This window comes from Saccostrea echinata, unplaced genomic scaffold, assembly GCF_033153115.1.
Source record: "Saccostrea echinata isolate AGI-Se365-2 ecotype Australia unplaced genomic scaffold, CSIRO_AGI_Sech_v1 ptg000001l, whole genome shotgun sequence".
NCBI lineage: Eukaryota > Metazoa > Mollusca > Bivalvia > Ostreida > Ostreidae > Saccostrea > Saccostrea echinata.
In genome coordinates, this window is record NW_026889750.1 from 49115985 (window position 1) to 49143557 (window position 27573).

A 27573-nucleotide genomic window follows, 5' to 3' on the forward strand; every position below is an offset into this window, starting at 1 on the left:
TGAAAGACCTTCCAATCAGTTGTGGAAATCTTTGGGTTTCTGGGGCCCTCAAAGGGGATCTATCTGATATCTTATCTAATGGTTGTTTTAAAAATCCCTAGAATTTCTGTGTTTGAGAATGTGTAATGTAATTTTCTTGGCAGCAAGATTTTGAGCAGCTGTTGGTTTAGTGGGTTGTTTGTAGTGTGGTAAAACGTGAGATAGATTTTATTTGAATGTTTTCCTTCGTTTGGGCCTCAAAACAATCTCCTGCTGCTGAAGGCAGACATAAGTAAAGATGAAACTATGGGAAAGAGATGGGATATCTTGTTCTGTATAGAAGATTGGGATTTCAAAATCAGGAGCAAATACCTGATAACCTTTGAAGTTGCTTGTCTACATTAAGCTAACATCCTTGTTCTATAGTCATGGCAAGTGAAAGTCATTTCAAAAAGAAGAAAACTCGCAGCCAGGAACTATCAGAGGATTTTGATTTAATTGTGAATGAAATTAACGATTTTATTGCTATTTTAGAGGAACAAGGACACAAGCCTAGTGTGCCATTACCATTGGATACTGGACAGGAAGTTGATTCTGAAACTTCGTCTCTGTCTCTGTCGCCACGTAACACTGTTATCCACATCGAGGACACTGATCTCTTCCTCCAGCAACAGGAGAGTTCAGAACCCATCTACGAGTCATTTGATGAGGTCCATGAATGTCCGTATGAATCTATACAGAATGTAAGACCAAAACCAAAGGCTATTGCCACAGCTAACCTTATTCCCCAGGCCTACAAACCACTGCCCAAACCCAAACCTCTCAACCTCAGAAAGATGGGAGAGCCAGGACACCCGCCTAAAAGGGTCAAGGCCATTCACAATTTTAAGGGCACAAACAATGATGAGGTAGGTATAGTTTACACATACAATGCTGAGATAGGTTTATATAGAAAGTTTCATAATTTTTTATTTGCATTCATATTAGTTACAAAAAATGCATTCAGTGTTATATTTGATTGTGTTGCAAAAAATCCACCACAAAGCTAGTCCCTATGAAGTAAATGTACCACATCAGAAATGTATATGTTTTTCATGTTAAGATTGGAATGACTAGTGCTAGTGATCAAAATGCAGTTGATAAATGAGCCAAAACTGGCATCTGTTGTACAATTGTTTATGTCTATTTATTACTCAAGTTGTTAAACATGGATTCATCCATCTGTTTCATCTGTCATTGTGTACTAAGTGTATGTTTGTTGAATGTTAAAAACAGGAAAAAATAGAGATCTTTTTACCAAGTTAATTGACGTAAACATGATCAGAATTATTTCCCTGAATGTTTCCATTCACTAATGCATTGTAAGAAACCTGTCCCAAGCAGTTCTGATCATTCACGTTTCCTGTAAGTAATTTCAGAGAGAATAATTTTACATATCTAGAATCTTTGTGAAAAACAAAAGTGATGCTGCTATTATAATTATTGAGCAAGAACTCCTATGTAAAATATATAATTCCGATTCCTAACACAGGAAAGCCACCTGTTGTGAGGTGTGATTAAGAATGATGCCGTTATTTTCTGTTTATCACTAGAGGTTTTTTGTGCTGGGATATAAGAAGCATTCTCCTGTACTTGTTTGATTCGGATTATCAATGCTGATATCAGCTGTCATATTCCAGCTTGTTTGGTCTCACCTCTCATTTACAGGTCAGGTTGGGGGTCGCAGTTTTTAGGGAGGCGAGTTTTTCATGAGGAGATTAGACAGAGTCAAGTCTTAATGTCAGGTCCATTAACGCTGATGTTTTCCCAACTATTGCTTTGTGTATATTCTGATATATTTTAGTTTTGTATCTCTCATCTACTGTAGTTTAAGATGCTAGGGACTTCCCTAGAGTAAGGCTAATATATAGACAGTGTCAACATAAGAGAATACACATCCTCACCATTAATTAATGCTTTAATATGCACTCTGACACATATTGCTAAGATATTTTATACTCAGAAAGAAAAAGGTTTTAAATTTTTCTTAAGATATAGCTCATTCCTATATAGACAAAAGTTGAGGAAAAAGAGAGACTTTATTTGACAAATTTATCTCTATATTTTGAAAAACATTGATATTTAGTAGCCAGTTTTTATGTTAAAATTATCGTAGATTCAGAAAATAATTTCATGAAGTGACTTTCAAGTCTACCGTTTTAATGGGTTGATGGGGTATATCAGGAATTGATGATAAGATAAGGGGATGGCATTAACCCCCAGTCAGCAAACAGCACCAGCACTGCTGATACAAAATATTACCCTCTGTAATGTTTAAGGGTTTTTTATAATAAGGTAAGATAAAAAGCTGTGTGATTTATATGTTTTACAGATTAGATATATTTAATGACAAATGCAAATTGTGTGTAATAAAAATGTTTCCAGCCAATGGCTGTTTATTACACCTAATCTTAGTATTAAAATAAATCGCACAATTAAAAACATGAAATCCACATACTGAATACATCAAAGAGTTTTAGGTCAAATCTTATGGCGTACACATGTAAACAGCAGAGAAACAGGTTGCAGATATAGGTTTTAAATGAGGAATTTGTAATACTTCTGGAGGCTGCATTAGAATTCCCCCTACACCATCAGACTGTGTTATATTTACCAGTCTGTCTAACTAAACACATGTTTTCTCCAGGAGATGATGAGGCACTGCCATAGAAATCAGGCGGTGAGTTATGATGAGGGCACCCAGCAGTGAGGGGGTCAATCTCCTGCCCCAGGGGGTCTTTGATCTGTGTTATATGTTCTTAATTTTGTAATGTGATGGAGAATGGATTTTTGACAGGTGCTTATGATTTTACAGACATGCTTTTTACATGGGCCCAGTACACAAGATTGCTTTCGTATGTTTGTATACACATTTGGAGGCCTCTTAAGACAGTTACTCTGATACATTAAGCAGTTGTATGAGTAAGGGTCATTGGTATTCAGGGAATTGGTCAGTTAGGTGTGGTCCATTTGAGTTGTCTATTTCATGAAGGAGAAAGAGCTGCTGGTTTTGATAAAGCATCTTAATTTGTACTGAGTAGTATCAACTCACTGAACCCAGCTTAAAGTGTGTTTATGATTAATCAGAAGTCACTGCTTACTTATCATCTACAACAGCAAAAGATGATAACTCCACCAAAAATTTATTGTACAGACCTGATATAGAGACTAAATTTCAAAACTCTGTGTTCTCTGAATCGGACTCATCATGATTTTTCTATGAGTATTAATAAACATTGACATAAGATATCAACACAAAACAAAAGGAAAGTCTTAACTTAAAGCTGTCCCTTATTAAATACTCCAAATAGACATATCATCAGACTCTTGTATTAATTCTGAATATATTTATTATTTTTAGTTGTGTTTGAACAAGGGTGACATAATAACTGTGTCCCAGACAATGGATGGAGGGTGGTGGGAGGGAACACTGAATGGCAAAACAGGCTGGTTCCCCAGTAACTACGTCAAGGAACTCAAATCTGGTAAGTATCATACTTAAAATGTTAAATTCTCATGTGGGATAAGTCATTCACAATTGTTACTGTCGTTTTTCATGGTGGTTATAAATAAAAACCTATAAGGAGGAACAAAAGCAAGGTTTATACAGAGTTTATAATACAGATTGTTGAACTTGTTAGTTTTATTTTTAGATGTTTGATATATTTTGGTTGTTTTGATATATCCATTTCCTGCCATTATCTGACTTTACAATACTTGATCAAGATGAACCAAAGCACCACAGAACTCTGGAGGCAGACACTCAGCTATTAGACTTTTTTTTCTCCTCCAAATTAAATTTGATCAATTTAGGGCTTCCTGCCTTTGTGTTCAAAAACATCTTAATTCCCTAACAAATAGTTTTATTTTCCTTTAAACTAACAATTTTCTCCGCTCAAAAGGGGGGAAATTTTAAACTGAAACATGTGAATTGTACTTTTTGCTACAAAGAAAAAGAAAACCTTAATTTTTTTGACTAAATAAAAGTTTAAAACTTGATGATTATACATATTCCAGTTTGTCCCCTCAGATTAATTTTTATTTTTCAGATATTGTTACACAAGATATCCCAGGAAAGAGACAGTCAGGGGCCCTGAAGGGGGACGTTCAAGTTTATAAACGAGAGAGCATGCAGTATTATCATAATGTGGTAAGTTTTTTCCCATTCATTGTTTGAAAATTCATTTTTTAAGGATTTAAATTCTACAGTTTTTTTCTGATTGATATTTAAAAAGAATGCTTTCTTTTATTATTGAGTCATTGAAGAGACTAAGGATAAATTTAGGTAGTATATCAAGGACAAAGTCATTAAGAATATAAGACCCTGATGATACAGACCACTCGAGGACTTCACTTTACATTTTACATTATTGTACAGTAATGGTCATTTTTATTTTAATTTTCAGGTTTTACAGAATGTGATTGAAACTGAGAAAACACATGTCCAGGAATTAACAACAGTGTTACAAACGTACATTCAGCCAATTCATAACTCATCCATGTAAGTCAACAAACTCAAATAACAAGTGTTACAAACTTACATTCATCCAATTCATAACTCATCCATGTAGGTCAACAAACTCAGATAACAAGTGTTACAAAATTACATTCAGCCAACTCCTAACTCATCCATATAAGTCAACAAACTCGGATAACAAGTGTTACAAACTTACATTCAGACAATTCATACCTCATCCATGTAAGTCAACAAACTCAAGTAACAAATGTTACACACATACAATTGATATATAACTCAACCATGTAAGTTAACAGACTCAAGTAACAAGCGTTACACACATACAATTGATATGTAATTGTGTAATTGATCCATATAAGTCAACAGATTCAACTCAGATAACAGCGTTACAATCCGCATATAGCCAATATAGAACTCATCCATACAAATAATCAGATTCAATTCAAATAACAGTGTTACAATCTGTATAAAGCCAATCTAGAATTCATCCATACAAATAATCAAATTCAACTCTAGATCTTGTAAGAGCAATGTTGCTAACTCACAGTTAATACATAAGTTATCCATGTAAGTTGACTGATTCAAATAAATAAATAAATATTGCCAATAAATATACAATAAATATTGCCAATAAATATACAATAAATATTGCCAATAAATATACATGTACTAAAGTTAATTGATTCCTTTCAATAGGTTTTGTATGAACTTTCATCAGTTAATTTATTTTATTAACTGCAATTTTTTGTGGACCAATTTTGACATACTATTTTGACAACAAGCTAATTATCTGTCAGTATCTTTAGCACTTTAGCTCACCTGAGCCTAAGACTCAAGTGAACTTTTCTGGTTAAAGTCTGTCTGTCTGCAGTGTGTCATGTGTTGTTTGTAAACTTTTCATATTTTCAACTTCCCCATCAGAACCACCAGGCCAATTTCAATCAAACTTACCACAAATCATCTTTGAGTGGAGGGAATTCAAGTTTTGTTCAAATAAAGGGCCACACTTTTTTTTAAGGGGAGATAATTAGAAAATGGTGAAATTTGGTGGCATCATTTAAAAATCTTTTTCTCAAGAACAAGTGGGCCAAAAAGGACAAAAACTTTGTCTGTCTTTACACAGTGTAAATCTTAATTTGTTCATTCCAGGGTCCCCTGGAGTAAGGTGGGGCCACAAAAGAGAATCAAATTTTTTCATAGGAGTATACTGGAAAAAATTTCTTGAGAACAGCAGGACCATGATTAATGATGTTGATGTGCAATCATTCTTAGGTAGTGAAGATTCAAGCTTGTTCCAATTATAGCCCCTGTGGGTAAGGTGGGGCCACAATAAAGGTTCAAAGTTATTGATAGGAATACATTCAGAAAATCTGATGAAATCTTTTCAATAGCTTTAAGGATTATGATTGGTCATATTTACATGTACAATATTCTGCATAGCAATTTGTAGGAGAAAAAATCTTAAATTTTTTCCCTCATAAAACTATTTTGGCATACCATTCGTATTAAAATGCAAGCATTCTCAGGTAGTGTGGATTCAAGTTTGTTAAATTCATAACGCCAAGAGTAGGATGAGGCCACAAAATGGGAACAAAAATTTTATAGGTGTATAGAAGGAAAAAAATAGAAAAAATCTTCCTCTCAATAACAGCAAGGCTGTCTCAGGTGAGCGTTGTGGTCCATGGACCTCTTGTTCCTGTTTTTAGACTGACCCCCACAGAGTACTCTCAGCTGATTGGGAACATAGAGGAGATCATATCATTCCAGAACACTTTTCTTTTAGCCATAGAAGAGTGCATGAAGTGAGTATAAAACAGACGTAGTAGCTTTGTTATTCCAAGATCACAGATGTATAGGATATGCCAGGATGATGGGGAAATGGTTCACTTTACATAGGGCACAAGTAACACATGATTTATTTTTATGTGTTAGCTGTGAGAAATTATAAACAAGCATGATAACCTGATAAATAGATAGTCAGCTGATTATTCCCAGGTGTGATGTTTTGGCTGTGAATGTGTTGATTCCATTGCAGAGCAAACCATCTGTCTGACTTGCATGATTTACACATGGTTATGTAATATTTCTGTTAAAACAGGTGCTCTTTTATAAATGAATGAAAATAATATTTTTAAAAAATTTGGCATGCTCTGCACAGTGATATTTGAGATGTTTGAAATGGTATTTATCAATGACTTATTTTCCAATGTTAGCTATCCAAGTTCTTTATGTTTGAATTTTAAAAAAAAAAAAATAAATAGGTTTCGATGCTGTACAAGAATATTATAATTGTGAGATAAAGAATAAGTATTCAAAAGAAAACAAAACATATGAACACTTGCAAATTTTGTTCACCACGCTCCATTATGGTAGAAATGTATCATCTATTACAATATGTTGCTGGTTGACTGTTACACAAGGAGAATGTACAGGATATTTGCCATGATAGACATAGAGGATATTCAATGTTTTGTAGATGAATATGGAATTTATTTCACGAGTGGGACAGAATTTTTTTTTTATATTTTCACGAGTCTCAGGAGTGAAATAAATTCCATATTCATCTACAAAACATTGAATTTTCTGTTCATTACATTTTCTTAGATTTTCCCATTGCCTATATCTTTCGTAACACAGTGTCATAGGCTGTGACGTCATAGTTGAGCGGTTGAGATGTCATAGCTAAGTGATTGCATGTTGAAAAAGGTTGTAAACATGGATTTTTAACGACTTATTTGGAAAAACTTTGGCAGTATAACTATTAGTCTTTGTCAGGATGGTTTATTAACTCTATCTTATAACAGGCCAGGGATTTAAAAAAAAAAAAAAACACTCTGCGTGAAGGGAAGGAAATTTGTTAGTTTTGCCGCACTTCTGATATCCTCACACTTTGAGAATACCATTTTGATATCCTTTCACACTGTGTCAGAATATCACTTTTATTCAGTAAATAAATTGCAGTATTTCACTGTTGAAAATGTAATAAATTTTATTCTTTACTAATAATTTTTTCCATCTATAGACAGCCACCTCACCAGAGAAGGGTGGGAGGAGTGTTTCTTAAGTATGCCCCTCGTGTGAAGGAGCTCTATATGGCGTACTCAGCTAATCATCCTCAAGCTGCAGCCATTCTACAAAACAAAAGGTAAAGAGGCAAACTAAGAAGCATTGTTTTTATGGGGCAGTCATTAAAATTTTTTATCAAATAATAAAATATTTAGTTTTAAAAAAACTGTTATGAAGAAGCTAAGAATATGTGTCATTTTCAGAGATGAACTGAATAAGTTTATGGAATCAATTGGTGCTACTAAAGGAACAATGATGTTAACTACAAATCTGTACAAGCCATTTACCCGGTTAGACAAGTATCCCAGTCTCCTAAAGGAGCTGGAAAGGCATATAGAGGTAAGCATTGCTTTCTGACCACACACACACAAATATAATACAAAATGTATTTCACATACAGACTTCTTTGGACATAATTTTGTTGGTTTTTAAAATCAGATTTTCAAACAGGATGTAAAATTATATAATATTTTCATTAAAATACATGTGTATGTGTATATGGCAGTTAATTGAGAAAATTTTATTATAGGAGAGTCACATAGACAGAGGGGATACTCAAAGAGCCATATCTGTATACAGGGAAATAGCTGTAAGTACATGTATATCTAAAATAGGGTACGGGCTCTTCCAGTAAAAACTCTACCTGACCCCTCTCTTCTATCCGTGGGGGTACTCATGAATAAATCAATTCTATAAAATCTATCCATGGTATTACTTTTAAAAATATCTTCTAACCCTGCCTGCTTGGGTAATAAACATGGCTATATTTTTTTTCCTGTTTATAACATAGGCAAGTTTATTGGAAACATTGGTAGCATTCTCCAAGTCATCTTCGCTAGCCAATGGTTTCTGAACTGCTACTCTTCTCACAAACCCTTGGCCTATGGTGCTGTTAAAAGTCGGGTTTGTTTACATCATGTGATCTCGAATCTTACCACATACGCACACATTGCGTCATCGACAGAAATAAGAGCAAATTTAAAAAAAGTTTTCGAGAATAATTAACGAGATATCAAGCGATGTTTAATTTTATTTAGCATGGAAAACTACATCTGCTATATAGAATCCTGATCAAATTACATGTATATGCACATTAACTTAAGACTGGATGACACCATAGCTATTTGTAGAATGGCATGTTATCTTAGGGATCATTGTTTACTTGTGTTTTTCATTCGCGAGACTAAAGAGTCAAGATATATCCCAAACGCAGTTATCTTCGTTTACAAAAAGCAATTGCTGATTGGTCAAACGATATCAATCAACTCCAATCACAACTTGAGAAAAAAAATCCTGATTTTTTTCAGCACCATAGGCTAAGTGTTTGTGAGGAGAGTAGCGGATCAGAAACCCTTGGTTAGCGAAGAAGTCTATAAGTCGAAGCAAATTTGATCTGACAATAAAGAAAACATGGAATCTTGAGTCTGATTTACAGTTACTTTTGCTCATTATGCTCATGTTTAAAGATAGTTATTATTGACGCCTTGATACTGATATAACAAGTGGGAATAATCAATGAACAACGGCTATAAGATTTGTACATTTAATTAATTGCTTTTACCCCAGGCCCCAGTATGAAAAAAAAATCTTTGCATGGTTCCTTTTTCCAGAAAAAAAATATTTTTCTTTTTCAAGAAAAAAATATGGGTGGTACCTGTGATATATTCTGGAGTCCTTGTGTAGCTTTTTTAAAATTGTAATAACCCTAAGTTTATACTGCAAAGATATTGCTGTAAGTATACACTACACAGAAATAGCTTTTAAAAGCTGACAAAACAGAGGTATCATGGTACTGTATGTATACACTAAAGAGAAATATTATAGCCATTACAATGTAAGTTTATTCATACTATGTTTTTCTAGGAGGAATAGCTTTACATACATCTGAATACTGAAAACCATCTCAGTGAAATATGTTAAATGGGTACTTAAATATATATGAAATATATATAATTTAAATAGCTAAAGTGTATTTAGTGATTTCTGGGGTTGTTCTGTCAAATTCACTAAAAAAGATAATCATAATATGTTTAAAATTTCAGTACAGTAAAACTTGGTTATAAAGTCCTCTGTTATTAGGAAATCTTGGATATAAGTAATTTTTTTTATTAATCCTTTAGGCGACTTTTCACTTTCTTCTTCATAGGGATAAATATAAGGAAGTAAAATTCAAAGTCCCAGTCACTTCCCCTTATAACCAAGTTTTACTGTATTCCTATTCAAATGGAGTCATAAGAAACTAGAATGCTAATTTTGAATGATTAGATCACATAAACTTTGAGCCACAGAAATACCGTGTTTATACAGTAACTTTTACTTTGTTGAGGTAGGATGTTTCTTTTATGTATGTAGTACATGTATGATATACCTATATAGTGATTTTAATGTTTTCTCATAATAAGATATTTTATGTAAGACTTGCATGTAGATGCTGTCTTATTTTTAGATTTACTGATTTATTTTTGGTTTATTTACAGAATGCTTGCATGGAAATTAGAAAGTGTAAAGAGATGGAGTATGAGATATTAACAAGTTCTATAAAGGGCTGGGCAGGGGAGGTAATCATTTTTATATAGTTTGCATTATATACATGTATTAGCAAAGTAGTCTTTAAGCACAGGGCTACTTTGAGTGATAATTTTTGTAAGTAATATTAAATACATTTAAAGATCAGAATTTTGAAAAGTTTACCAAAACAGCAGAATTTAAAATACATGTATGATGTATAATAAATATACCTGTATATAAAAGCACTTGACATAAAAGTGTTTTGTTCAGATCTCTAGAAGTATGATTTGTGATAAGTTCTAGTTATTATTTCTCACTTTTTACAGGATATAGCCAAGCTCGGGGAGGTGGTCAGGTTGTCCCAGGTACAGGTGACCTCCCTGAATGGTGACAAAAATGACCGGATATTTGTGTTGTTCCCTGGTCTACTTGTTATGTTGTCAATGAGCCCCCGACTCAGCGGGTACCAGTATGAGGTAAAGAATATCAAACATTACCTGTTATGTTGTCAATGAGCCCCTGACTCAGTGGGTACCAGTATGAGGTAAAGAATATCAATCATTTCCTGTTATGTTGTCAATGAGCCCCCGACTCAGCGGGTACCAGTATGAGGTAAAGAATATCAAACATTACCTGTATTAAGCCAAGAGGATTGTATTGGAAACAGTTGAGAAATATTTCTGTCAGTATTTTACATAAAGTTCCAGAATATACTGCTATAGTAATTGTCATTATCAAGTTGTGTACTGCTGACTTTCAGGGTAAATTACCACTCAGTGGAATGACTGTAAGCATCATAGAGGAAGAGGATATGGAGTGTAGCTTTGAAATATCAGGTATAAACCACAGGAAATTGTACTGATAAATGAGATATTAGTTATAAACCTTGGGATACTGATAATAGAGATATCAGTTATAAACCATGGGATATTGATAATAGAGATATCAGTTATAAACCATGGGATACTGATAATAGAGGTATCAGTTATAAACCATGGGATATTGATAATAGAGATATCAGTTATAAACCATGGGATATTCATAATAGAGATATCAGTTATAAACCATGGGATATTGATAATAGAGATATCAGTTATAAACCATGGGATACTGATAATAGAGATATCAGTTATAAACCATGGGATACTGATAATAGAGATATCAGTTATAAACCATGGGATATTCATAATAGAGGTATCAGTTATAAACCATGGGATACTGATAAAAGAGATATCAGGTATAAACCATGGGATACTGATAATAGAGATATCAGTTATAAACCAAGGGATACTGATAATAGAAATATCAGGTATAAACCATAGGAAATTTCACTGATAATAAAATATTAGGTATAAACCAAAGGAATTTATACTGATAATAGAAATATCAGGTATAAACCACAGGAAATAATATCAACATTTTAAATTTTACTGATAACATTGATATTTACATGTTTATTACTCACTATAGTGTTGGTGTGGTATCATGTAAGATCATCATTTTAATGTTTTAAAATTATGTTTAGGTAATATGATAGATAAGATAATTGTGACCTGTGGGAGCCCCATGGATGCAGCGGGCTGGGTCGAGGCCCTAGGGAAGGACCAAGCTCAGGTTACAGTGATGAATGGACCCAGCAGTAAAAGTTTTCAGGTATGAACATGTAGATTATATAATAGATGTTAAATGGAAGTTACTGCAAATAATATTTGAACAGTGTTCATACAGAGAACTTACTGCAAATTAGTTTAATTCAAATTCATTTACTGCGCATCAAATTACTTCACATTAACTCTGTGTAAACACTAAGCGAAGCTAATTTGAAATTTAATTGTGACGCATGCATCATAGCACAATTAAGCCACATGGCATATGTCAGTGGTCAGATATAAGTACTTATGCTATTTTTGAGTGAAAAACAAAGAAAAATTAAGTTTATCATTAAAAATGTGTTCAGACACACTATGTCATTATGTCAAATGTATTATCTGCTCTACATAAGGTGATGTGATTTGCAAATGACATCATAATAGCCTTACTCTGGAAATAGATTTTAATGCGCATTAGTTTACTTTGAATTATCTGTCATGTGAATGCAATTTAATTCATATAATTTTCATTTGCATTATTTAACTTTGAATCAATATATTGAGAATTAGATATTTAATGCGCATTCATGTGAATAGGGCATTAGAGTGCAGAAGTTTTTACTGTGTAATTTATTCTAGTAAATCAGTGGCATAAAATTTATTATTTTTGATGTAAATAAAGCATTTAACATGTAAATAATTACTTGAAATAATCCAAAGAAGTAAGTTAATACTACACTGGTAATTTTGATTATATTAAGGATATATCATAATTTAGATAAGTATTTAAATACATATTGTGGTGTATATAAATACTTCTGTTTTAGGAGACTCGTTCACTTCCTAACTCCAACACACCTGACATAGATATGGCAAAACAGATCACCACTTATGGAGAGGTAAATACAATCACTAGAGTTTAATACCATGTATAATAGAGTTATCATGTATAACTCAGTATTTCTCGTAAATGACATTCAAATTAAAATTTACAGCATTCTTGAATCAGTATGAATTATAAGTCACTCATAATGCAATTTTATGGTATTTAATCATCACTTGCTTCATGAAGTCTAAATAATAATGTTTCATTTTACGAGGAAAGCAGTTGTCACATTTCTTTTAGTCTTGCTTCTAACTGGGCCCCTTGTTTTACAGTGTAAGTTTGTCTGACTTTAATCGGGACACTTGTTTTAGAAGTGTAAGTTTGTTTCAGTCTCCGACTTTAACTGGGACACTTGTTTTACAAGTGTAAAGTTGTCCGACTTTAATCTGGACATGTGTTTTTACAGATTTAAATTGGGACACTTGTTTTTACAGATTTCGACCTCCCAGCCTAGTATAAGTTTGTTGACTCCAGCTAAGACCGCACTGGTGACACATTCCACCTGGACAATGTCCTGTCTCCGCCCCTCCCCACCCCTCAGACAGCACCTCCCATGTAAGGAGGATCTAGTCAGAAGTCCTCGTATGGGTAGGAAACCTGTCAGGCGGAAACCAGGTAACGGTTAAAGTAATACTTAATTAGCGGAAAATATCAGTTTAAAGAATCAATGAAGTACAGGATGTAATTTATGGTTTTACCTTGTCATGATAAAAATTGAAAGCTTTAGCAAATTCAGCAGAAGCAAAAGGGTGGCATTTTTCCCTGTGTACAGTCTATAATGCACACCTTCTATTTTTGGGTGAAAAAAATACTTGGGGGGAAAAAAGTGTGCACCAGCGCAAATAATATGAATGTTGTAATCTATATACATAGGCCTTTGAAGGTGCTCTCAGTAGAAGTCAACTATTGTTTTTATGTACAACAAAATCAAATAGCACAAATAACTGAAGGCTTGATGCTAAGCATTGATTACCACAATTAAAAATTCTAAGCAGTTTGTGCCTTTAGTCACTACAGTTTGAAATGCGTTTGAAAAAAATGATGCTTCAAGATTAAAAACTAATTTGTTCATGAATTTTAGAGTTTAGGAGCTAGAAGTAAAAACTTGGCATCCTTTGTTTACTTTAGTATATTTAGTTTGTGATTAATCGAGTTCATTTACTTATTTCAATTTAATAATGCTGTTACGCCTTTTAAACAAGACTTTGATTTTCTTAGTGCGGACCCATTCTCAGGATGAGTATGATTATAAATACAAATGGCGACAATGTTAGTATTAAAGTGTCACATGTCTGTTAGGATTGCCTGATAGCAAAGCAATGAAACTTTGAAGTTATTTATTTATAATTTAATTTTTGTTGTAACATGCCATTGATTTGGATAGAAAAAAAAGTTTATATCATATAACTTGTGTTGCCTATATGACTTGCATAAAAAATACATCAATCCTCTTTACATTAAAATTTTTAGCTCACCTGAACCAAAGGCTCAAGTGAGGTTTTCTGATCACATTTTGTCCGTCGTCCGTCCATCTGTCTGTCCGTCCATCTGTCCGTCCGTCTGTAAACTTTTCACATTTTTGACTTCTTCTCCAGAACCACTGGGCCAATTTTAACCAAACTTGCCACAAAGTATCCTTGGGTAAAGGGGATTCAAGTTTGTTCAAATGAAGGGCCACACCCTCTTTCAAGGGGAGATAATAAAGAATTAGTGAAAATTTGATGGTATCTTTTAAAAATCTTCTTCTCAAGAACCACTGGGCTGTAAAAGTTGAAACTTATGTGAGACCTTCATTACATAGTGTAGATTCAAGTTTGTTCAAATCATGACCCCCTAGGGTAGGGTGGGACCACAATGGGGGATCAAAGTTTTACATAGGAATATATAGGAATAAATCTTTAAAAATCTTCTCCTCAAGAACAACTAAACCACAATTAGTCATATTGATATGGAATCATCCTCAGGTAGTGTAGATTCAAGTTTGTTCAAATCATGACCCCTGGGGGTAGGATGGGGCCACAATGGGGGATTATAGTTTTACATTGGAATATATAGGGAATAAAACTTGAAAAATCTTCTTCTCAGGAACAGCAAAGCCATGTTTTGTCATATTGATATGGAGGCATCTTCAGGTAGTGTAGATTCAAGTTTGTTCAAATCATAACGGTACCTCTAGGGGTAGGGTGGGGCCACAATGGGGGATCATAGTTTTACATAGGAATATATATAGGGGAAAAACTTGAAAAATCTTCTTCTCAGGAACAGCAAAGCCATGATTTGTCATATTGATATGGAGGCATCTTCAGGTAGTGTAGATTCAAGTTTGTTCAAATCATAACCCCCAGAGGTAGGGTGGGGTCACAATGTGGGATCAAATTTTTACATAGGAATATATAGGAAAAAATCTTTTCAACAACAGAAAAGCCATGTTTAGTCATATTGATATGGAAGCATCTTCAGGTATTGTAGATTCAAGTTTGTTTAAATGATGGTGGGGGGGGGGGGGGGGGGGGTAGGGAGGGTCCACCATGGGGGATCAAATTTTTAACAAGGGAATATATAGGAATCAAATCTTTAAAAATCTTCTGCTCAAGAACAGCAAAGCCATTTGTTATATTGATATGGAAGCATCCTCAGGTAGTTCAAAATCCAGGTCCCCCTTTAAACTTTTCAATACTGAAGTGATTTGTGCTTTTTCCTAGCCAGTGTATTCAGGTGAGCGATGTGGCCCATGGGCCTCTTGTTGTATGTCTGAATGTTTTTTGAAGGGGTAGTGAAAATATATCTTTTTTAACATTCAGTGACAGAAAACTAGATTATAAGGAGTAAACTTAACAGCCATCCAAATTATACTTGTATAAACTAGGTTAGAACAGTTTGCAGTTTGTAAAGTGTAAACTGCCCATCCCAGGTTATACAGTATAACTTGGGTAGCTATTAAATTCATTCCTTAAAATACATGTACATGGACATTATCTGCCAAGTTAGAAAATTGCTGTTTTTGAGCTGCATTGGGTTAAAATAAAATAAATTTTCAGTTAATTGTGTAAAAACATTACATCAAAGTTTCATTGTGTATTGCTGACTTGATGTTGTCCTACTGTTATGGCTTAATTTTGAGTTCCTTATCTATTTTTTATTTTACATTTTTTTTTTTTAGATTTCTTTACTTTCCACTTTTATTGAATGCAATTCTAATAAATATTTATACATGTTTATGACATCCAATAACAATTTTAAGTATCGAATGTATTCCTCAGATTAATTCAGTAGCTTTTCCTCTTATTTGGTTTGAATATATAGATAAACGTACATCTCCCTGATAATTTGACTGCATGTCAAAAAAATTAAAAGAATGAAAAAAATGTACACACTTTGCATGATTTAAACAAAAAAAATTAATCTGCCTACAATTGCTATATTTTTATTTATTTATTATTTTGTTTTTTGGTCTAGCTGCCTTGCATGAACAATGCACATTTTTTCTTATAAAGTGAGCATTAATTTAATGCAAAAATTACAAACCTTAACTTCCCACAGCAGTCTTATCATATTTTACAGAGGAATTTTTTTTCTAAAAAGAGGAAGAAGTATAGATACATGTATCTGCAGCAAATTCTAAAAACTTTCAAATTGCATTTTTATAAACATTCAATAAGACTTGCTTGTATAAAATAGAGAGATGCACTTCCCTTTCTTCTTTGTGACAGATGATCCCAGAACTATGGAAGAGGATGCATTGATTCTGAAAGTGATCGAGGCGTACTGCACTAGTGCTAAAACAAGACACACCGTTAACTCTTGTAAGTACAGGGATCATATATGTACAGAGTGGAGGTGTGTGTTTCTTTGTTTTTTGTGTGTCTATCTCCTGTGAATTCTAGATGGCGTAAAGACAGAATGTGTGATCTTTGTCTAAGTAAGCAGTGGGTCAGTTTTGTATGTGGGCTCTGCTTTTTTAAAATGATGTTGTATCAAAACCACTGTGTATTGGACAATAAATGTATCAGTTCTGCATGTTGTTTGATGTGGTTGGGATTTTTTGTTTACAGAATGGGTTTTGAAAGTCTCTTAGTTTATATCTTGTTATTTAAAGCAGGGTATACTGACCTCTTGGGTTTATGTAGGATTGAAATCAATTCTGTGAAGCAAGAGAATGAAAAGAAAAGATTCCAATATTCTTTTGTGCCCTGTTCAATTATACTTACAATGATACCCAAATGCTTACCTATGTAAATTGATTTGCTTAAAAGTATGTGGCAAGTTATCTTTGTGCACAAGTATAAAAAAGCATGAAGATCCAAAGAAATTTTGGTAGAAATTCACATTTTTTAGCACATATTCTCTTTTTAAATATGGATTGCAGAAAGTTTTGGTTGGTGCATGATTTTTATTGTAATATGTTTTTTTAAAGAGTTGTAATATTTGCTATTTACATGTTATATTTATTTTTTCCAAGAATTGTAATATGCCATTTTTGAACTACCTCCCTGATCAGAACTCTTGTGTAAAAGAGAACAGGAAAAGTTAATTCCCTTGTCCATCCATGACATTATTTTAGGCACTAATTCTATTGAGTTCCAACAAAGAACCGTGTGTGGTTCAGAAATGGCATCATAAAATGATTTTGTGAAGCAAGTGCTATATGTTGTTAAACACATATGCTTGCCTATAAGTCAGATTGACTGACATGAAATGCATGTGTTAGTGTCACTTATTAAAGCCTGATTAATAAGTAGATTTATAAAAATTGCCTAGTACAAAGTATTTGATGAATTTTCAGAGATAAATCTGTACAGAGGTAACTTGAGAGGATAATTTCAATTTGTTTTTTTCTCATATATATATACAATGTAATCCATTAGTTCAACCTCTAAGTAGGTTAGTCTGGAAGATTATTTTTAAACAAATGAAAATTAAAATTGAAAAGAAAGAGCTTTTAATAAAACAATAATGAAAAAAGGGCTAGCACTAATTGGGGTTTTTCTGTTTGTCACAGAATGGGAAACTAACAAAATTTATAAAGTTGCACAGATTTTTCCCTGAAATTTTTTGCATGATTTATACTTAGGATATTTTACTTGTTGTGTACCTTCCAAGCAACACTTCTTTTGTGTTTCACATAAAGCTTTGGTAAAATTGAAAGAAAATGATATGTAACTCTTTTTTTTTGTATCAGATAAGAATTCATGAAATATGCTTTCAATGTTGTAGACAGGTGTAATATCTTACATTAGTAATTAAAAACATTTGTATAAAAATTGCCATTGTTGTACCATTAGAAATTAACATTTTAATGACTTATTAATTGACTGTAGGTAGTAATTTTAGTTTTTATTTTTATCAATGCTGCTCTGATAGTGGACCTTAAGAAGCTTCGTCTGAGTGCGGAGGGAACCGTGGAAGGTTATGGTGATACAATTATCTCCCCTGAATCGGAGGAGTATCATTTTGTGCATGGACACCAGGGCATGATCGGGGGGTTCTGTTGTGCTTCATTTCCCATAGCAAAGGGACTGGCTCGCACAATTAAACGACTCTAATTTTGTGAATATACAGTTCTGACATATAAAAATGATAAAATATGTACAGAGATATCAAACTCTGCCATCAGGGGAGACAAGTTGTAATACAAAATTTTACTTCTACCAGAGTTACAGCCCTTATGTTGAAAATAAAATTTGTGCCATATATAGAATTGCCACGTATTTTGATATAAGAGATACATACCTGTATATGATACGAAGGAAAGATTTTTTTCTACAGTTATGCATTCATAATGGATGGAACAAAAATACATCAGACCCTGTGTACATTAACCTTTGTGTTATAAAATTTGTGTATATTTGTCCAGCTTTAAGCTTAGTGAAGTGGCTTTATGAATGAAGTCATCTGTCTGTCTGTTGTAGCTATTGCTAAGGAAAAATTTACGTTGGTGAGACCCCTTCCTAATCCTAATCTTGGTACCATTAATGAAAGTGTGAAGAAAGCGGACGTAGCTGTCCAAGGTAACACTATATCTGATGTGATTCCCCCTGTTTCGGGGGACAACCTAGCCTTCTGTGTTCTGTTTCCATATATGTTTGTCCATTTACACCCCTTTATGTAATTGTTGAATATATTCAGTGTATTCACATAGCTATGGCTCAGTTCTATGATTTTTTAACAATAGAACTATCTGATTAAAAATCTGCATGGTTTGTGTGAAATTTGACATTATTTTTAAGTATTTCATTTGTTTGTATACCATTACATTTTCTGTGTATCTTCAAGAAGTTTTCGTTTGATTTCTTGATTATTTAGCAGTTAATTTATTAAGACTATAAATTTGATGTTATGGTTGTATGTTCTAAAAAATGTTTTTTGTACATGAAATACAATGAAATGGATATGCCACTACACTTATTGATTTGTGAGCCTAAATCATCTAAAAAATTCTTTTCTTTGGAGAGCAGCCTTGCCTAAAGAATCCGTAAACATAGTGAAACCATTACAGTCAGAGAGTACAGGCACACCTAATGTCATTCGACGAGATGTCGGCATCCAAGGTATTCTGGGAATGCTGACATGTGTTGTCCCCAAGTGATGTCACCTGTATTGTCACCTTGTATATTACTTTTCCACTTCATTAAGATACCAGAATCTAGTTACCTATTGTTTTAAGTTCCTACCCATCATGCTTTTTTAAAAAATCTAAACATATTTCTGCCCTTTTCTCTAAATTGACTGAAGCAGTTTCATCCAAAGTTCGTATATTCCATGTAGGAACAAAACTGTGAATTTCACCCCCCCCCCCCCCCCCCCCCTTTCCATAAGGACTTATGGATAAACTATAAAAATGTAGTTTTCAAAACTCTTTCTATACTTATTCATACTTACCAAAACAATTACTGACTTGGAATGAGTACTAAAACCTCTATCAATAATTTGAAATGTATGGTGCTAGGGTCCAGGATTCAGATCTGGGTTGGGGCAGTTTACGCTTTATAAATCTTGAAGATTCAGGCCTGAGGATTCGACTGTGCTGGTCATATAAAGCTGCCAATCAATTATGACCTTGAATGACCTTTACTTTTGAATATCTCAGCACATCATTCTGTAGATGTCTGCAACATTCACCTTCAAGAGCATTACATACATGTTTATTTATTCATGATGAATAACAGCATGAAAATTTAATATAAATCCCCTCCCCTCCCAATCTTTTAAAGCCCCACGTCATCAAGGTGACCATCACTTGGTTGTGTTTAATTAACAGCATGCAGATTGCAGATACAAACTTGATGTGATGCTACAATAAACAATGAGTTAAATACAGCATGAGATGCAACTTTATATTTCCATTTATTGAGATGTAATTTTGTAATTCTGCTGACTCAGTGAGATATAATTATTCCCACTGAGTCAGTGAGATATAAGTTTTATTTCCACAGAGTCAGTGAGTTGTAACTTTATATTTTCACTGAATCAATGAGTTGTAACTTTATATTTTCACTGAATCAATGAGTTGTAACTTTATATTTTCACTGAGTCAGTGAGATGCAACTTTGCATCTCCACTGACTCAGTGAGATGTAACTGCATTTGCACTGACTCAATGAGATGTAACTTTATACTGCATTAATGTTAAATATAAGATCACTTGTTACAGCTTGTTGAAAACTAACTTCTAGATAGTTTTTTATTAACATGTCATGAAATCATGTGATTTAAGTATGACTTCATCAATCATTTAAGTATGATTTAAGTATAACTGTTCTATGTAAAAAGAAGTAAAAAAAAAACTCCATCAGCTGCATTTTTTTAAATGGATGAATTTAAAAAAAAATCTTTGATGTAATTTGTGAAATGATTTTACTTTTGGTAAATACAAGTGTACAGTTGGTAATAATTATAATGTTTTTCAATTTATCTAATAAAAAGCACAGAATTTAAAAAAAAAATTATGATATAGTTGTATTTCATTACTTGCATGATATTAATTTTGTTTTATTTGTAATTTTGAACATTCATATTTATTTCTTTTATTTTATGTTAACTGTGTGTGTTTTTGTTTTGTTTTGTTTGTTTGTTTGTTTTTAGCTGATACACTGTATCCAGGATTTTTATCTCCTCATACTTGCAGATGGTCTTATTTTGGCTGACATATTTCATATGTTTCATATGATTTATTATCTCATTGTTTTTATACTAAATTTGATATGGGGTACTTCTACCTGATCAATACATAGGGCTCACAGCGGGCGTGACAGGATAATTACTTCTCCAAGGCACCTGATCCCACCTCTGGTGTTTGCAGGGGGTCCATGTTTTTACCCTGTTCATGATTTGTTTTACATTTTACTTCATTTTAAATTCACCCAGACCTTGTTGTGTCAAAAGAAAGACAACTCTTTTTCTATTAAATCTGTTTAGATTAGAGGAATGCAAAAGGAGAAAACGGGGCGAGAATTCCTCTGTTTACAGTATACTGCATCCCTGCTATGTTTAGCTTTATTTGCTTTTATTATATGTTTGCGATGAATATACCATTATGCAATTAAGTTTTATTTTTAGAAATGGGGAAAATGTTCTCTTAATCTTCCAACTTGTTTTATTACCAGTATTTATTATTAGTCCCCTACCGGTGAAACCGGAGGGGACTATAGGTTTCCTCTGAGTCGGTCCGTCCGTCTGTCTGTCCGTCTGTCTGTCTGTCTGTCTGTCTGTCTGTCCGTCTGTCTGTCTGTCTAGCTGTCTGTCTGTCCCTCTGTCTGTCTGTCAGTCTGTCCCACTTGGTTTTCCGCACTTTTTTCCTAAACGCTTGCAGATATTGAGCTGATTTTTGGTATGTGAGTGTATCTTGATGAGTTACAGATCAAGTTTGCATTTCGTTCCGCTTCATTGATTTTTGACGGAATTAAGGCCTTTTCAATTTTTACGGGTTTTCCGCAATTTTCTTCTAAACGCTTGTAGATATTGAGCTGAATTTTGGTATGTGGCTTTACCTTGATTAGTTATAGATCAAGTTTGCATTTCGTCCCGCTTCATTGATTTTTGACGAAATTATGGCATTTTCAATTCTTAACGGGAACCAGATTACACTTGCCGGTAGGGGACTAGTATTGCTAATGCAATACTCTTAAAAACATTACGTTTGACAGGTGAACAATGAATTTACCTTTTTTTAGTCCCCTACCGGTGAAACCGGAGGGGACTATAGGTTTCCTCTGAGTCTGTCCGTCCGTCTGTCTGTCTGTCCGTCTGTCTGTCTGTCTGTCCCTCTGTCTGTCTGTCAGTCTGTCCCACTTGGTTTTCCGCACTTTTCTTCTAAACGCTTGCAGATATTGAGCTGATTTTTGGTATATGAGTGTATCTTGATGAGTTACAGATCAAGTTTGCATTTCGTTCCGCTTCAATGATTTTTGATGGAATTACGACCTTCTCAATTTTTCGGGGTTTTCCGCACTTTTTTTCTAAACGCTTGCAGATATTGAGCTGATTTTTGGTATGTGACTTTACCTTGATGTGTTATAGATCAAGTTTGCATTTCATTCCGCTTCATTGATTTTTGACGGAATTATGGCATTTTCAATATTTAATGGGAACCAGATTACACTTGCCGGTAGGGGACTAGTATTGCTAATGCAATACTCTTAGAATCCTTGTTTAAATTCATCTTGCATTTATGAATGTTCTTAGCTATGGTATTCTACTTCTTAATTTGATTTTGTCCATCAGATACAAGAATGAATTTTCCTTGTTTCCTAAAAGCTTGATCCAATTTATTAGAACATTGGTATGTTTCACTATGTCTTGGTGCAGAATATTCTGCTTGTTGTCTCTAAGTTTCTAGTGTGAAATATTTCCTGCTATCATCACATTTGCATCTTTGAAAGTGAAGCTGGCCAGTGTATTTTACTCAAGTGGTGGGTGTATGGTAGCCAAGTGAGATATATGTTTGATACTGCTTTTTTTATTAGAAAATCGCATTAACTGTTACATTTTGCCTTTGTGAACGGGATCATTCTGAAGGTTTTTAGTAAAAATTTTAATCTTCATTATCACTTTTTGTACAATTTAGTAAGTACATTAGACAATTCCTGGGAAACAGTGTTACAAGTCCTCTAATTTTTTTTTATCAAGTTGTTGATATTAGATTACAATACTGTTGTGTGCTTAGATTAGTAATCATTTCTCAGCATGTTGATCTTGCTTTGAGTGGTGATTTGTTTGTGATATCCACTTTTTGATGTTGTACACAGCTTTCGTGACCTGTCCCCATGTCCTGATGCCAGAAGAGGAGAAGATAATTATAGACGATGGCGACCCCTGTAACCTACAGGAAAAGTGAGTATACTGTAGTATAGGTTATAATTTATAAATAGAATAATGTGTTAAGACCCCCCAGCTCCCCAAACCTACTGATATAAGTAAGTCAGATATGTATGGTGTTATGAAAAACCTTCACTTGTACCTAGTGTGATGTGTAAGGAATTACCCCCCCCCCCCCCCTTTCAAAAAAAGAAAGAAAAAAGAAAAATGTATCAATAAACTATTGTAAGTGCAATGTTTCTTGAATTGAGTTTTTGATAGAAGAATCTGTGATTCATCATAACCTGCAGTTAAAGTTGAATTATTTTCTGTTTAGGACATTGGTGGACACAGTTTATTCCTTAAAGGACCAAGTTAGAACTCTAGAACAGGTGAGATTCTTCAGTGATATGTCAACCAATGAGATATGGAAGCCAATAATATGTCAGCCAATGAAATGTTGGCTAATGGTATGTAAGCCAATGATATATCAGCTAATGATATGTCAGCCAATGAAATGTTGGCTAATGATATGTCAGCCAATGATATGTCAGCTAATGGTATGTAAGCCAAGGAAATGATGGCTTATGATATGTCAGTCAATGAATGTTGGCCAGTGAGATGTCAGCCAATGATATCGAAGCCAATAATATGTCGGCCAATGAAATGTTGGCTAATGATAGGTCAGCAAATATGTCAGCCAATGAATGTCGGCCATTGATATGTCTGCTAATGATATGTCAGCCAGTGATATGTTGGCTAATGATATGTCAGCCAATAAAATGTCAGCTAATGATATGTCAGCCAATGAAATGTCAGCTAATGATATGTCAGCCAATGAAATGTCAGCTAATGATATGTCAGCCAATGACATGTCAGCCAAAGATTTGTCAGCCAATAATATGTCAGCTAATGATATGTCAGCCAATGAAATGACGGCTTATGATATGTCAGCTAATGATATGTCAGGCAATGATATGTCAGCTAATGATATGACATAGAGAACATTAAGTATGAAGTGCCCCCAAATTTGACATAAAAAATTGATACTTTAAGTTGTATTGAAAAATCCAGAATAAGACCTGGATAAATATTTAAGGCCCCGCAAGGATTTGCGGGTGCCCTATAGTAATCACTCTGTCTGTCTGTCCGTCTGTCATTCTTCCGTCCACAAATTTTCTGTTTTTTTCTAATAACTTTTTTTGTAGTTGACCAATTAAGTTCAAATTTGGTATGTTGGTTGAAGAGGCAGTAAGACATATTTTGATGCTAAGTTTGGTTCTCTGTGTCATCCAGTTTGGAGCTGGGGTGGTGGGGTAGATTCCTTAACTTTACATTAGAATGAATGCCAGAGCAAAGAGAGATAACTGCTGAGAATGTTCCTATTGTAAACTATGAAAGCTGCAACTAGTCCCATGGGATTAATTAACTTTCCTCTTGAAGAAAATCCAAAGCATTATCTGTTTCTGTCTAATTGAGATTAATTAACACCTCTGTCTGCAAATGAAGTTTGTTTTGAAGTTAAGGTCAATTCTGAATGATGTTTACATTCTCTGAAATGTGGATTTAAATAATATTCATACTTTATTTTGGTAAAATACACAATGAGTTATGATTTTATTGAATTCTAAAAACAAGATATACATAAAGATATGGTTTTTTTTTATTAGTCTGATAATAAACTCATTCTATCATTACTGAAAAAGTTCTTATTGTAAACTTGGAAGAAAAGGATGAGAGAGCAGTCCAATTAATCCCATGGGATTAATTATCTTGTCTGGGGCAGAAAATTTTCCAGGCTTATCTTTATTTGTCACTTTAAGATAAATTAACCTTTGTCTGATGTTTGTTTTGAAGTTGAGGTCAAGCCTGGGTGATATTTGCATTCACTGAAGGCTGGCATTTTAAAAAACACATGCTTTATTCTTGTTTAAATGTACATTTAATTGAGTTATAGATATGATGTTTTTTACTGCCTTAATATGTAAATACAGGGATACTCTTTACAGGTTGTTGGATATTTAGGAATTATCTTGAAATTTTATAAATACAGTTGTTATTGCATATTCTTCTTCATATAGTTTTTAATTTTTGTAATCAAAATTCTCATTCTGTAAGCTGCACCCTTATATTTCTACCCCTCGGCGGGGCCCTTGCTGACTGGTCAGTTTTCTAGTTGTATTTATTTTTTATTTGTGTGTTATGCCCCACCATGAATAAGGCCAGCATCTGACCTACTGGGATGATTTGACCTACATTTCCAGGTGTTAGAAATAGTTAAAGTGTTTGACAGAGTCTGGAGCAGGTCCAGTCACAAGAATTATAAATCCTTCACAGACTAAATTTTAATAGATGTTGCATCTAGATATGCACACTACCAGAATATTCATTTGATGTTAGACTTTGTTTTCACTTACAGATAAAATTTGTCAAGGTGACTTTGTAATCTTTATGTTTATCATGAAACTGAGTAGCGAAGGAAAAAAAATTGTTAGACCGTTGGTCAAAATTTTCAGTACATATATATATTATGTTGATTAATTCAGTACGGCATGGCTGATGTGTCTCTTTGACATCTGTTTGGTTCTGCCTGCTTTCATTGAATGGGTTTTTTGTGTGTCAGTATTTCTACTGTGTTTATTTTGTTACATGTTACAGGAACATAAAAAGATGAAGAGGGATTTAGAAGAAGAGCAGAAAGCCAGAAGAAAACTACAGTCTACAATCAAAAAAGTCTTTAAAAACAACAACCTAATATGGGAAGAAGCACCCACTTAACTTATCAGGAGAGAAAGAAAATAGGAACAGCAGCTCTTTGTGATAAATATGTATCAAAGTAGAAAATAACATATACTATAATAAGATGTGAAATGGAAATGTGCTTAATTCTACTTGAAAATAGTGTTCTTTGTCTGATTTAAAATAGATAAACACATGACCGTGAGTTTGAGCTTGTGTCAGATTTTGTAAGAAGTTTGACACAAGCTTTAGAGGATATCCTATTTAATTAAGGAAAAGGATTGTATACATTATGTTGGAAATAAGGTTGTATGAGGACCAATATTTCTTATAAACAGTGCTTGCTTTTATACAGTTTTGTAAAGGAGAACCAAAACATTTGGGGTCTAGATTTATGATAATCATGGAATCTTTGTGAGACGCCATTCATTTTACTGAGATATTGTGTTTTTATAGAATATTTATATCAAGTAAGTCTGATATCAGATTATGTTCATTCAAAATTATATTGAAAGAGTTGTGAATCATCAAGATTATATATAAAATGTTTAAAAATTTAGAATTGTTCATGCATTTTTAAAAATTTATTTATTGTGTTCTATGATGAATTTTGAGATTTGAGTCTTTTGTTTGTCAAAATGATTTGCAATAGTGCTTGACTTTTTCATTACTATTTGTAATTATAAAGTTGTGAAATAAAATTTACTTTCATCCATGTTATTTATTTACAATTTTGTAGAAAAAGGAAAGCTCTTTTTATTACAGCTGTACATTGAAATTGTATTAATACATGCATATGCTTTCTTTTTTGCACATTTCATTTTTTTTTTCATGAAGATTTTGTACAGAATACAAAATATCCTTTTCCTGTCTAGCAGTTGAAGGCAAGGCCCAGTATTAAAAAAAAAGTTGTAAAATTTTATGTTTGAAAATCAGAAAAGCATAATATCCATCACCAGTTTGTACATGTAGGTTGTTTGTGTTCTGAAGTTTATGTATTTAAGTTTAGGGACATGCTTCATTAATTGTAACATTTGTCTCTTTAATGACCGTGAGATGGTAGTTGTATTTTGTGCCAAATATGCTTAATATGCTAAACACATACACAGAGAATTTCCAAACTTTACATCAATAATGAAATATAAAGGTGGGGGAAGGGGGAATGTTGCAAGCTAATTTATATGTACATGTATGTAGATCAGGATAAATGATTTATAATATAGTGTTGGGCTTCATATCGGTGCATAATGGAAATGTTGGAGTAATTATGATTGACATACATATGTTTGAGTTGGTGACTGTTGGGAATATGTGACAACCCATATGGGGCGTGCAGTGTGTGTCTGTGTGAACACTGACTGATAATAAATTATGATATTGTGAGTTGTCATGAAAACATTGTGCAATACATTGTTTTAAATAATTGGACATGTTTGATTTGTCTCCTTTGTCTAATGTATATTTCTGCAAGTTTCTGCAACAAAATGTGAAATAAAACAATTGCAAAGATTCATTGTTACAACAGAAGCATTTTCAGTTCACTGAGCTGACCACTGCATCAGTTCCAACCAATTTTGGTATATATACTGTAGATCTAAGGGCAAAGGGGAACAAAAGTTGTGATTTTCATGGTTTCTGCACCCCTCTCCTCCCTCCCCCTGGGTCTGAGGGGTGGAACCAAAACCATTAAAATCATTCTTTAGAAATCTTCTTTACTTCTGGATATCATGCAGTTAAACTGTTAGCATTATTATGATAATCATTAAACCCTCTACCGAAATTGTGACATTGATTTCCCCCAGGGTCAGGGGTGCAGGTGTTAGGGTGGTGCTTTATTCATCATATAGTGAAAATGCATTAATTCTTTGAAAATCTTCTCTGCTCCTGAGTATTTAGCAGACAAAGTGCATGGTTATGGTGAGAAATGTGCTTGTAACTAAATCGTGAATCTCATGGCCCCTGGATCAGGGGTTTTGGAATTAGGAGAGGGCTCTTTTG

General features: G+C 33.5%; 1 protein-coding gene across 9 annotated transcripts; it reads left to right on the forward strand.

Annotated features, from left to right (window-relative positions):
- The first annotated feature begins 99 nt into the window (after positions 1 to 99).
- On the forward strand, positions 100 to 27088 carry LOC133193597 (rho guanine nucleotide exchange factor 7-like). 9 transcript variants are annotated; one of them, XM_061329561.1, is made up of 22 exons: positions 110 to 887; positions 3380 to 3503; positions 4068 to 4168; positions 4425 to 4519; positions 6202 to 6297; positions 7518 to 7640; positions 7765 to 7900; positions 8091 to 8150; positions 10039 to 10119; positions 10396 to 10545; positions 10830 to 10905; positions 11595 to 11722; positions 12486 to 12557; positions 12979 to 13159; positions 13763 to 13813; positions 16255 to 16347; positions 17906 to 17950; positions 18454 to 18552; positions 19000 to 19092; positions 22788 to 22872; positions 23174 to 23228; positions 25495 to 27088. In XM_061329561.1, the coding sequence occupies exons 1-22, from the start codon at positions 408 to 410 to the stop codon at positions 25612 to 25614; spliced, it is 2544 nt and encodes an 847-aa protein (XP_061185545.1). In that variant the 5' UTR covers positions 110 to 407; the 3' UTR covers positions 25615 to 27088. The 9 variants fall into 9 exon arrangements, with proteins under 9 accessions (XP_061185558.1, XP_061185545.1, XP_061185563.1 ...); XM_061329574.1 differs by lacking the exon at positions 13763 to 13813 and having other exon boundaries at positions 100 to 887; XM_061329579.1 differs by lacking the exon at positions 19000 to 19092 and having other exon boundaries at positions 111 to 887.
- Positions 27089 to 27573: the final 485 nt, after the last annotated feature.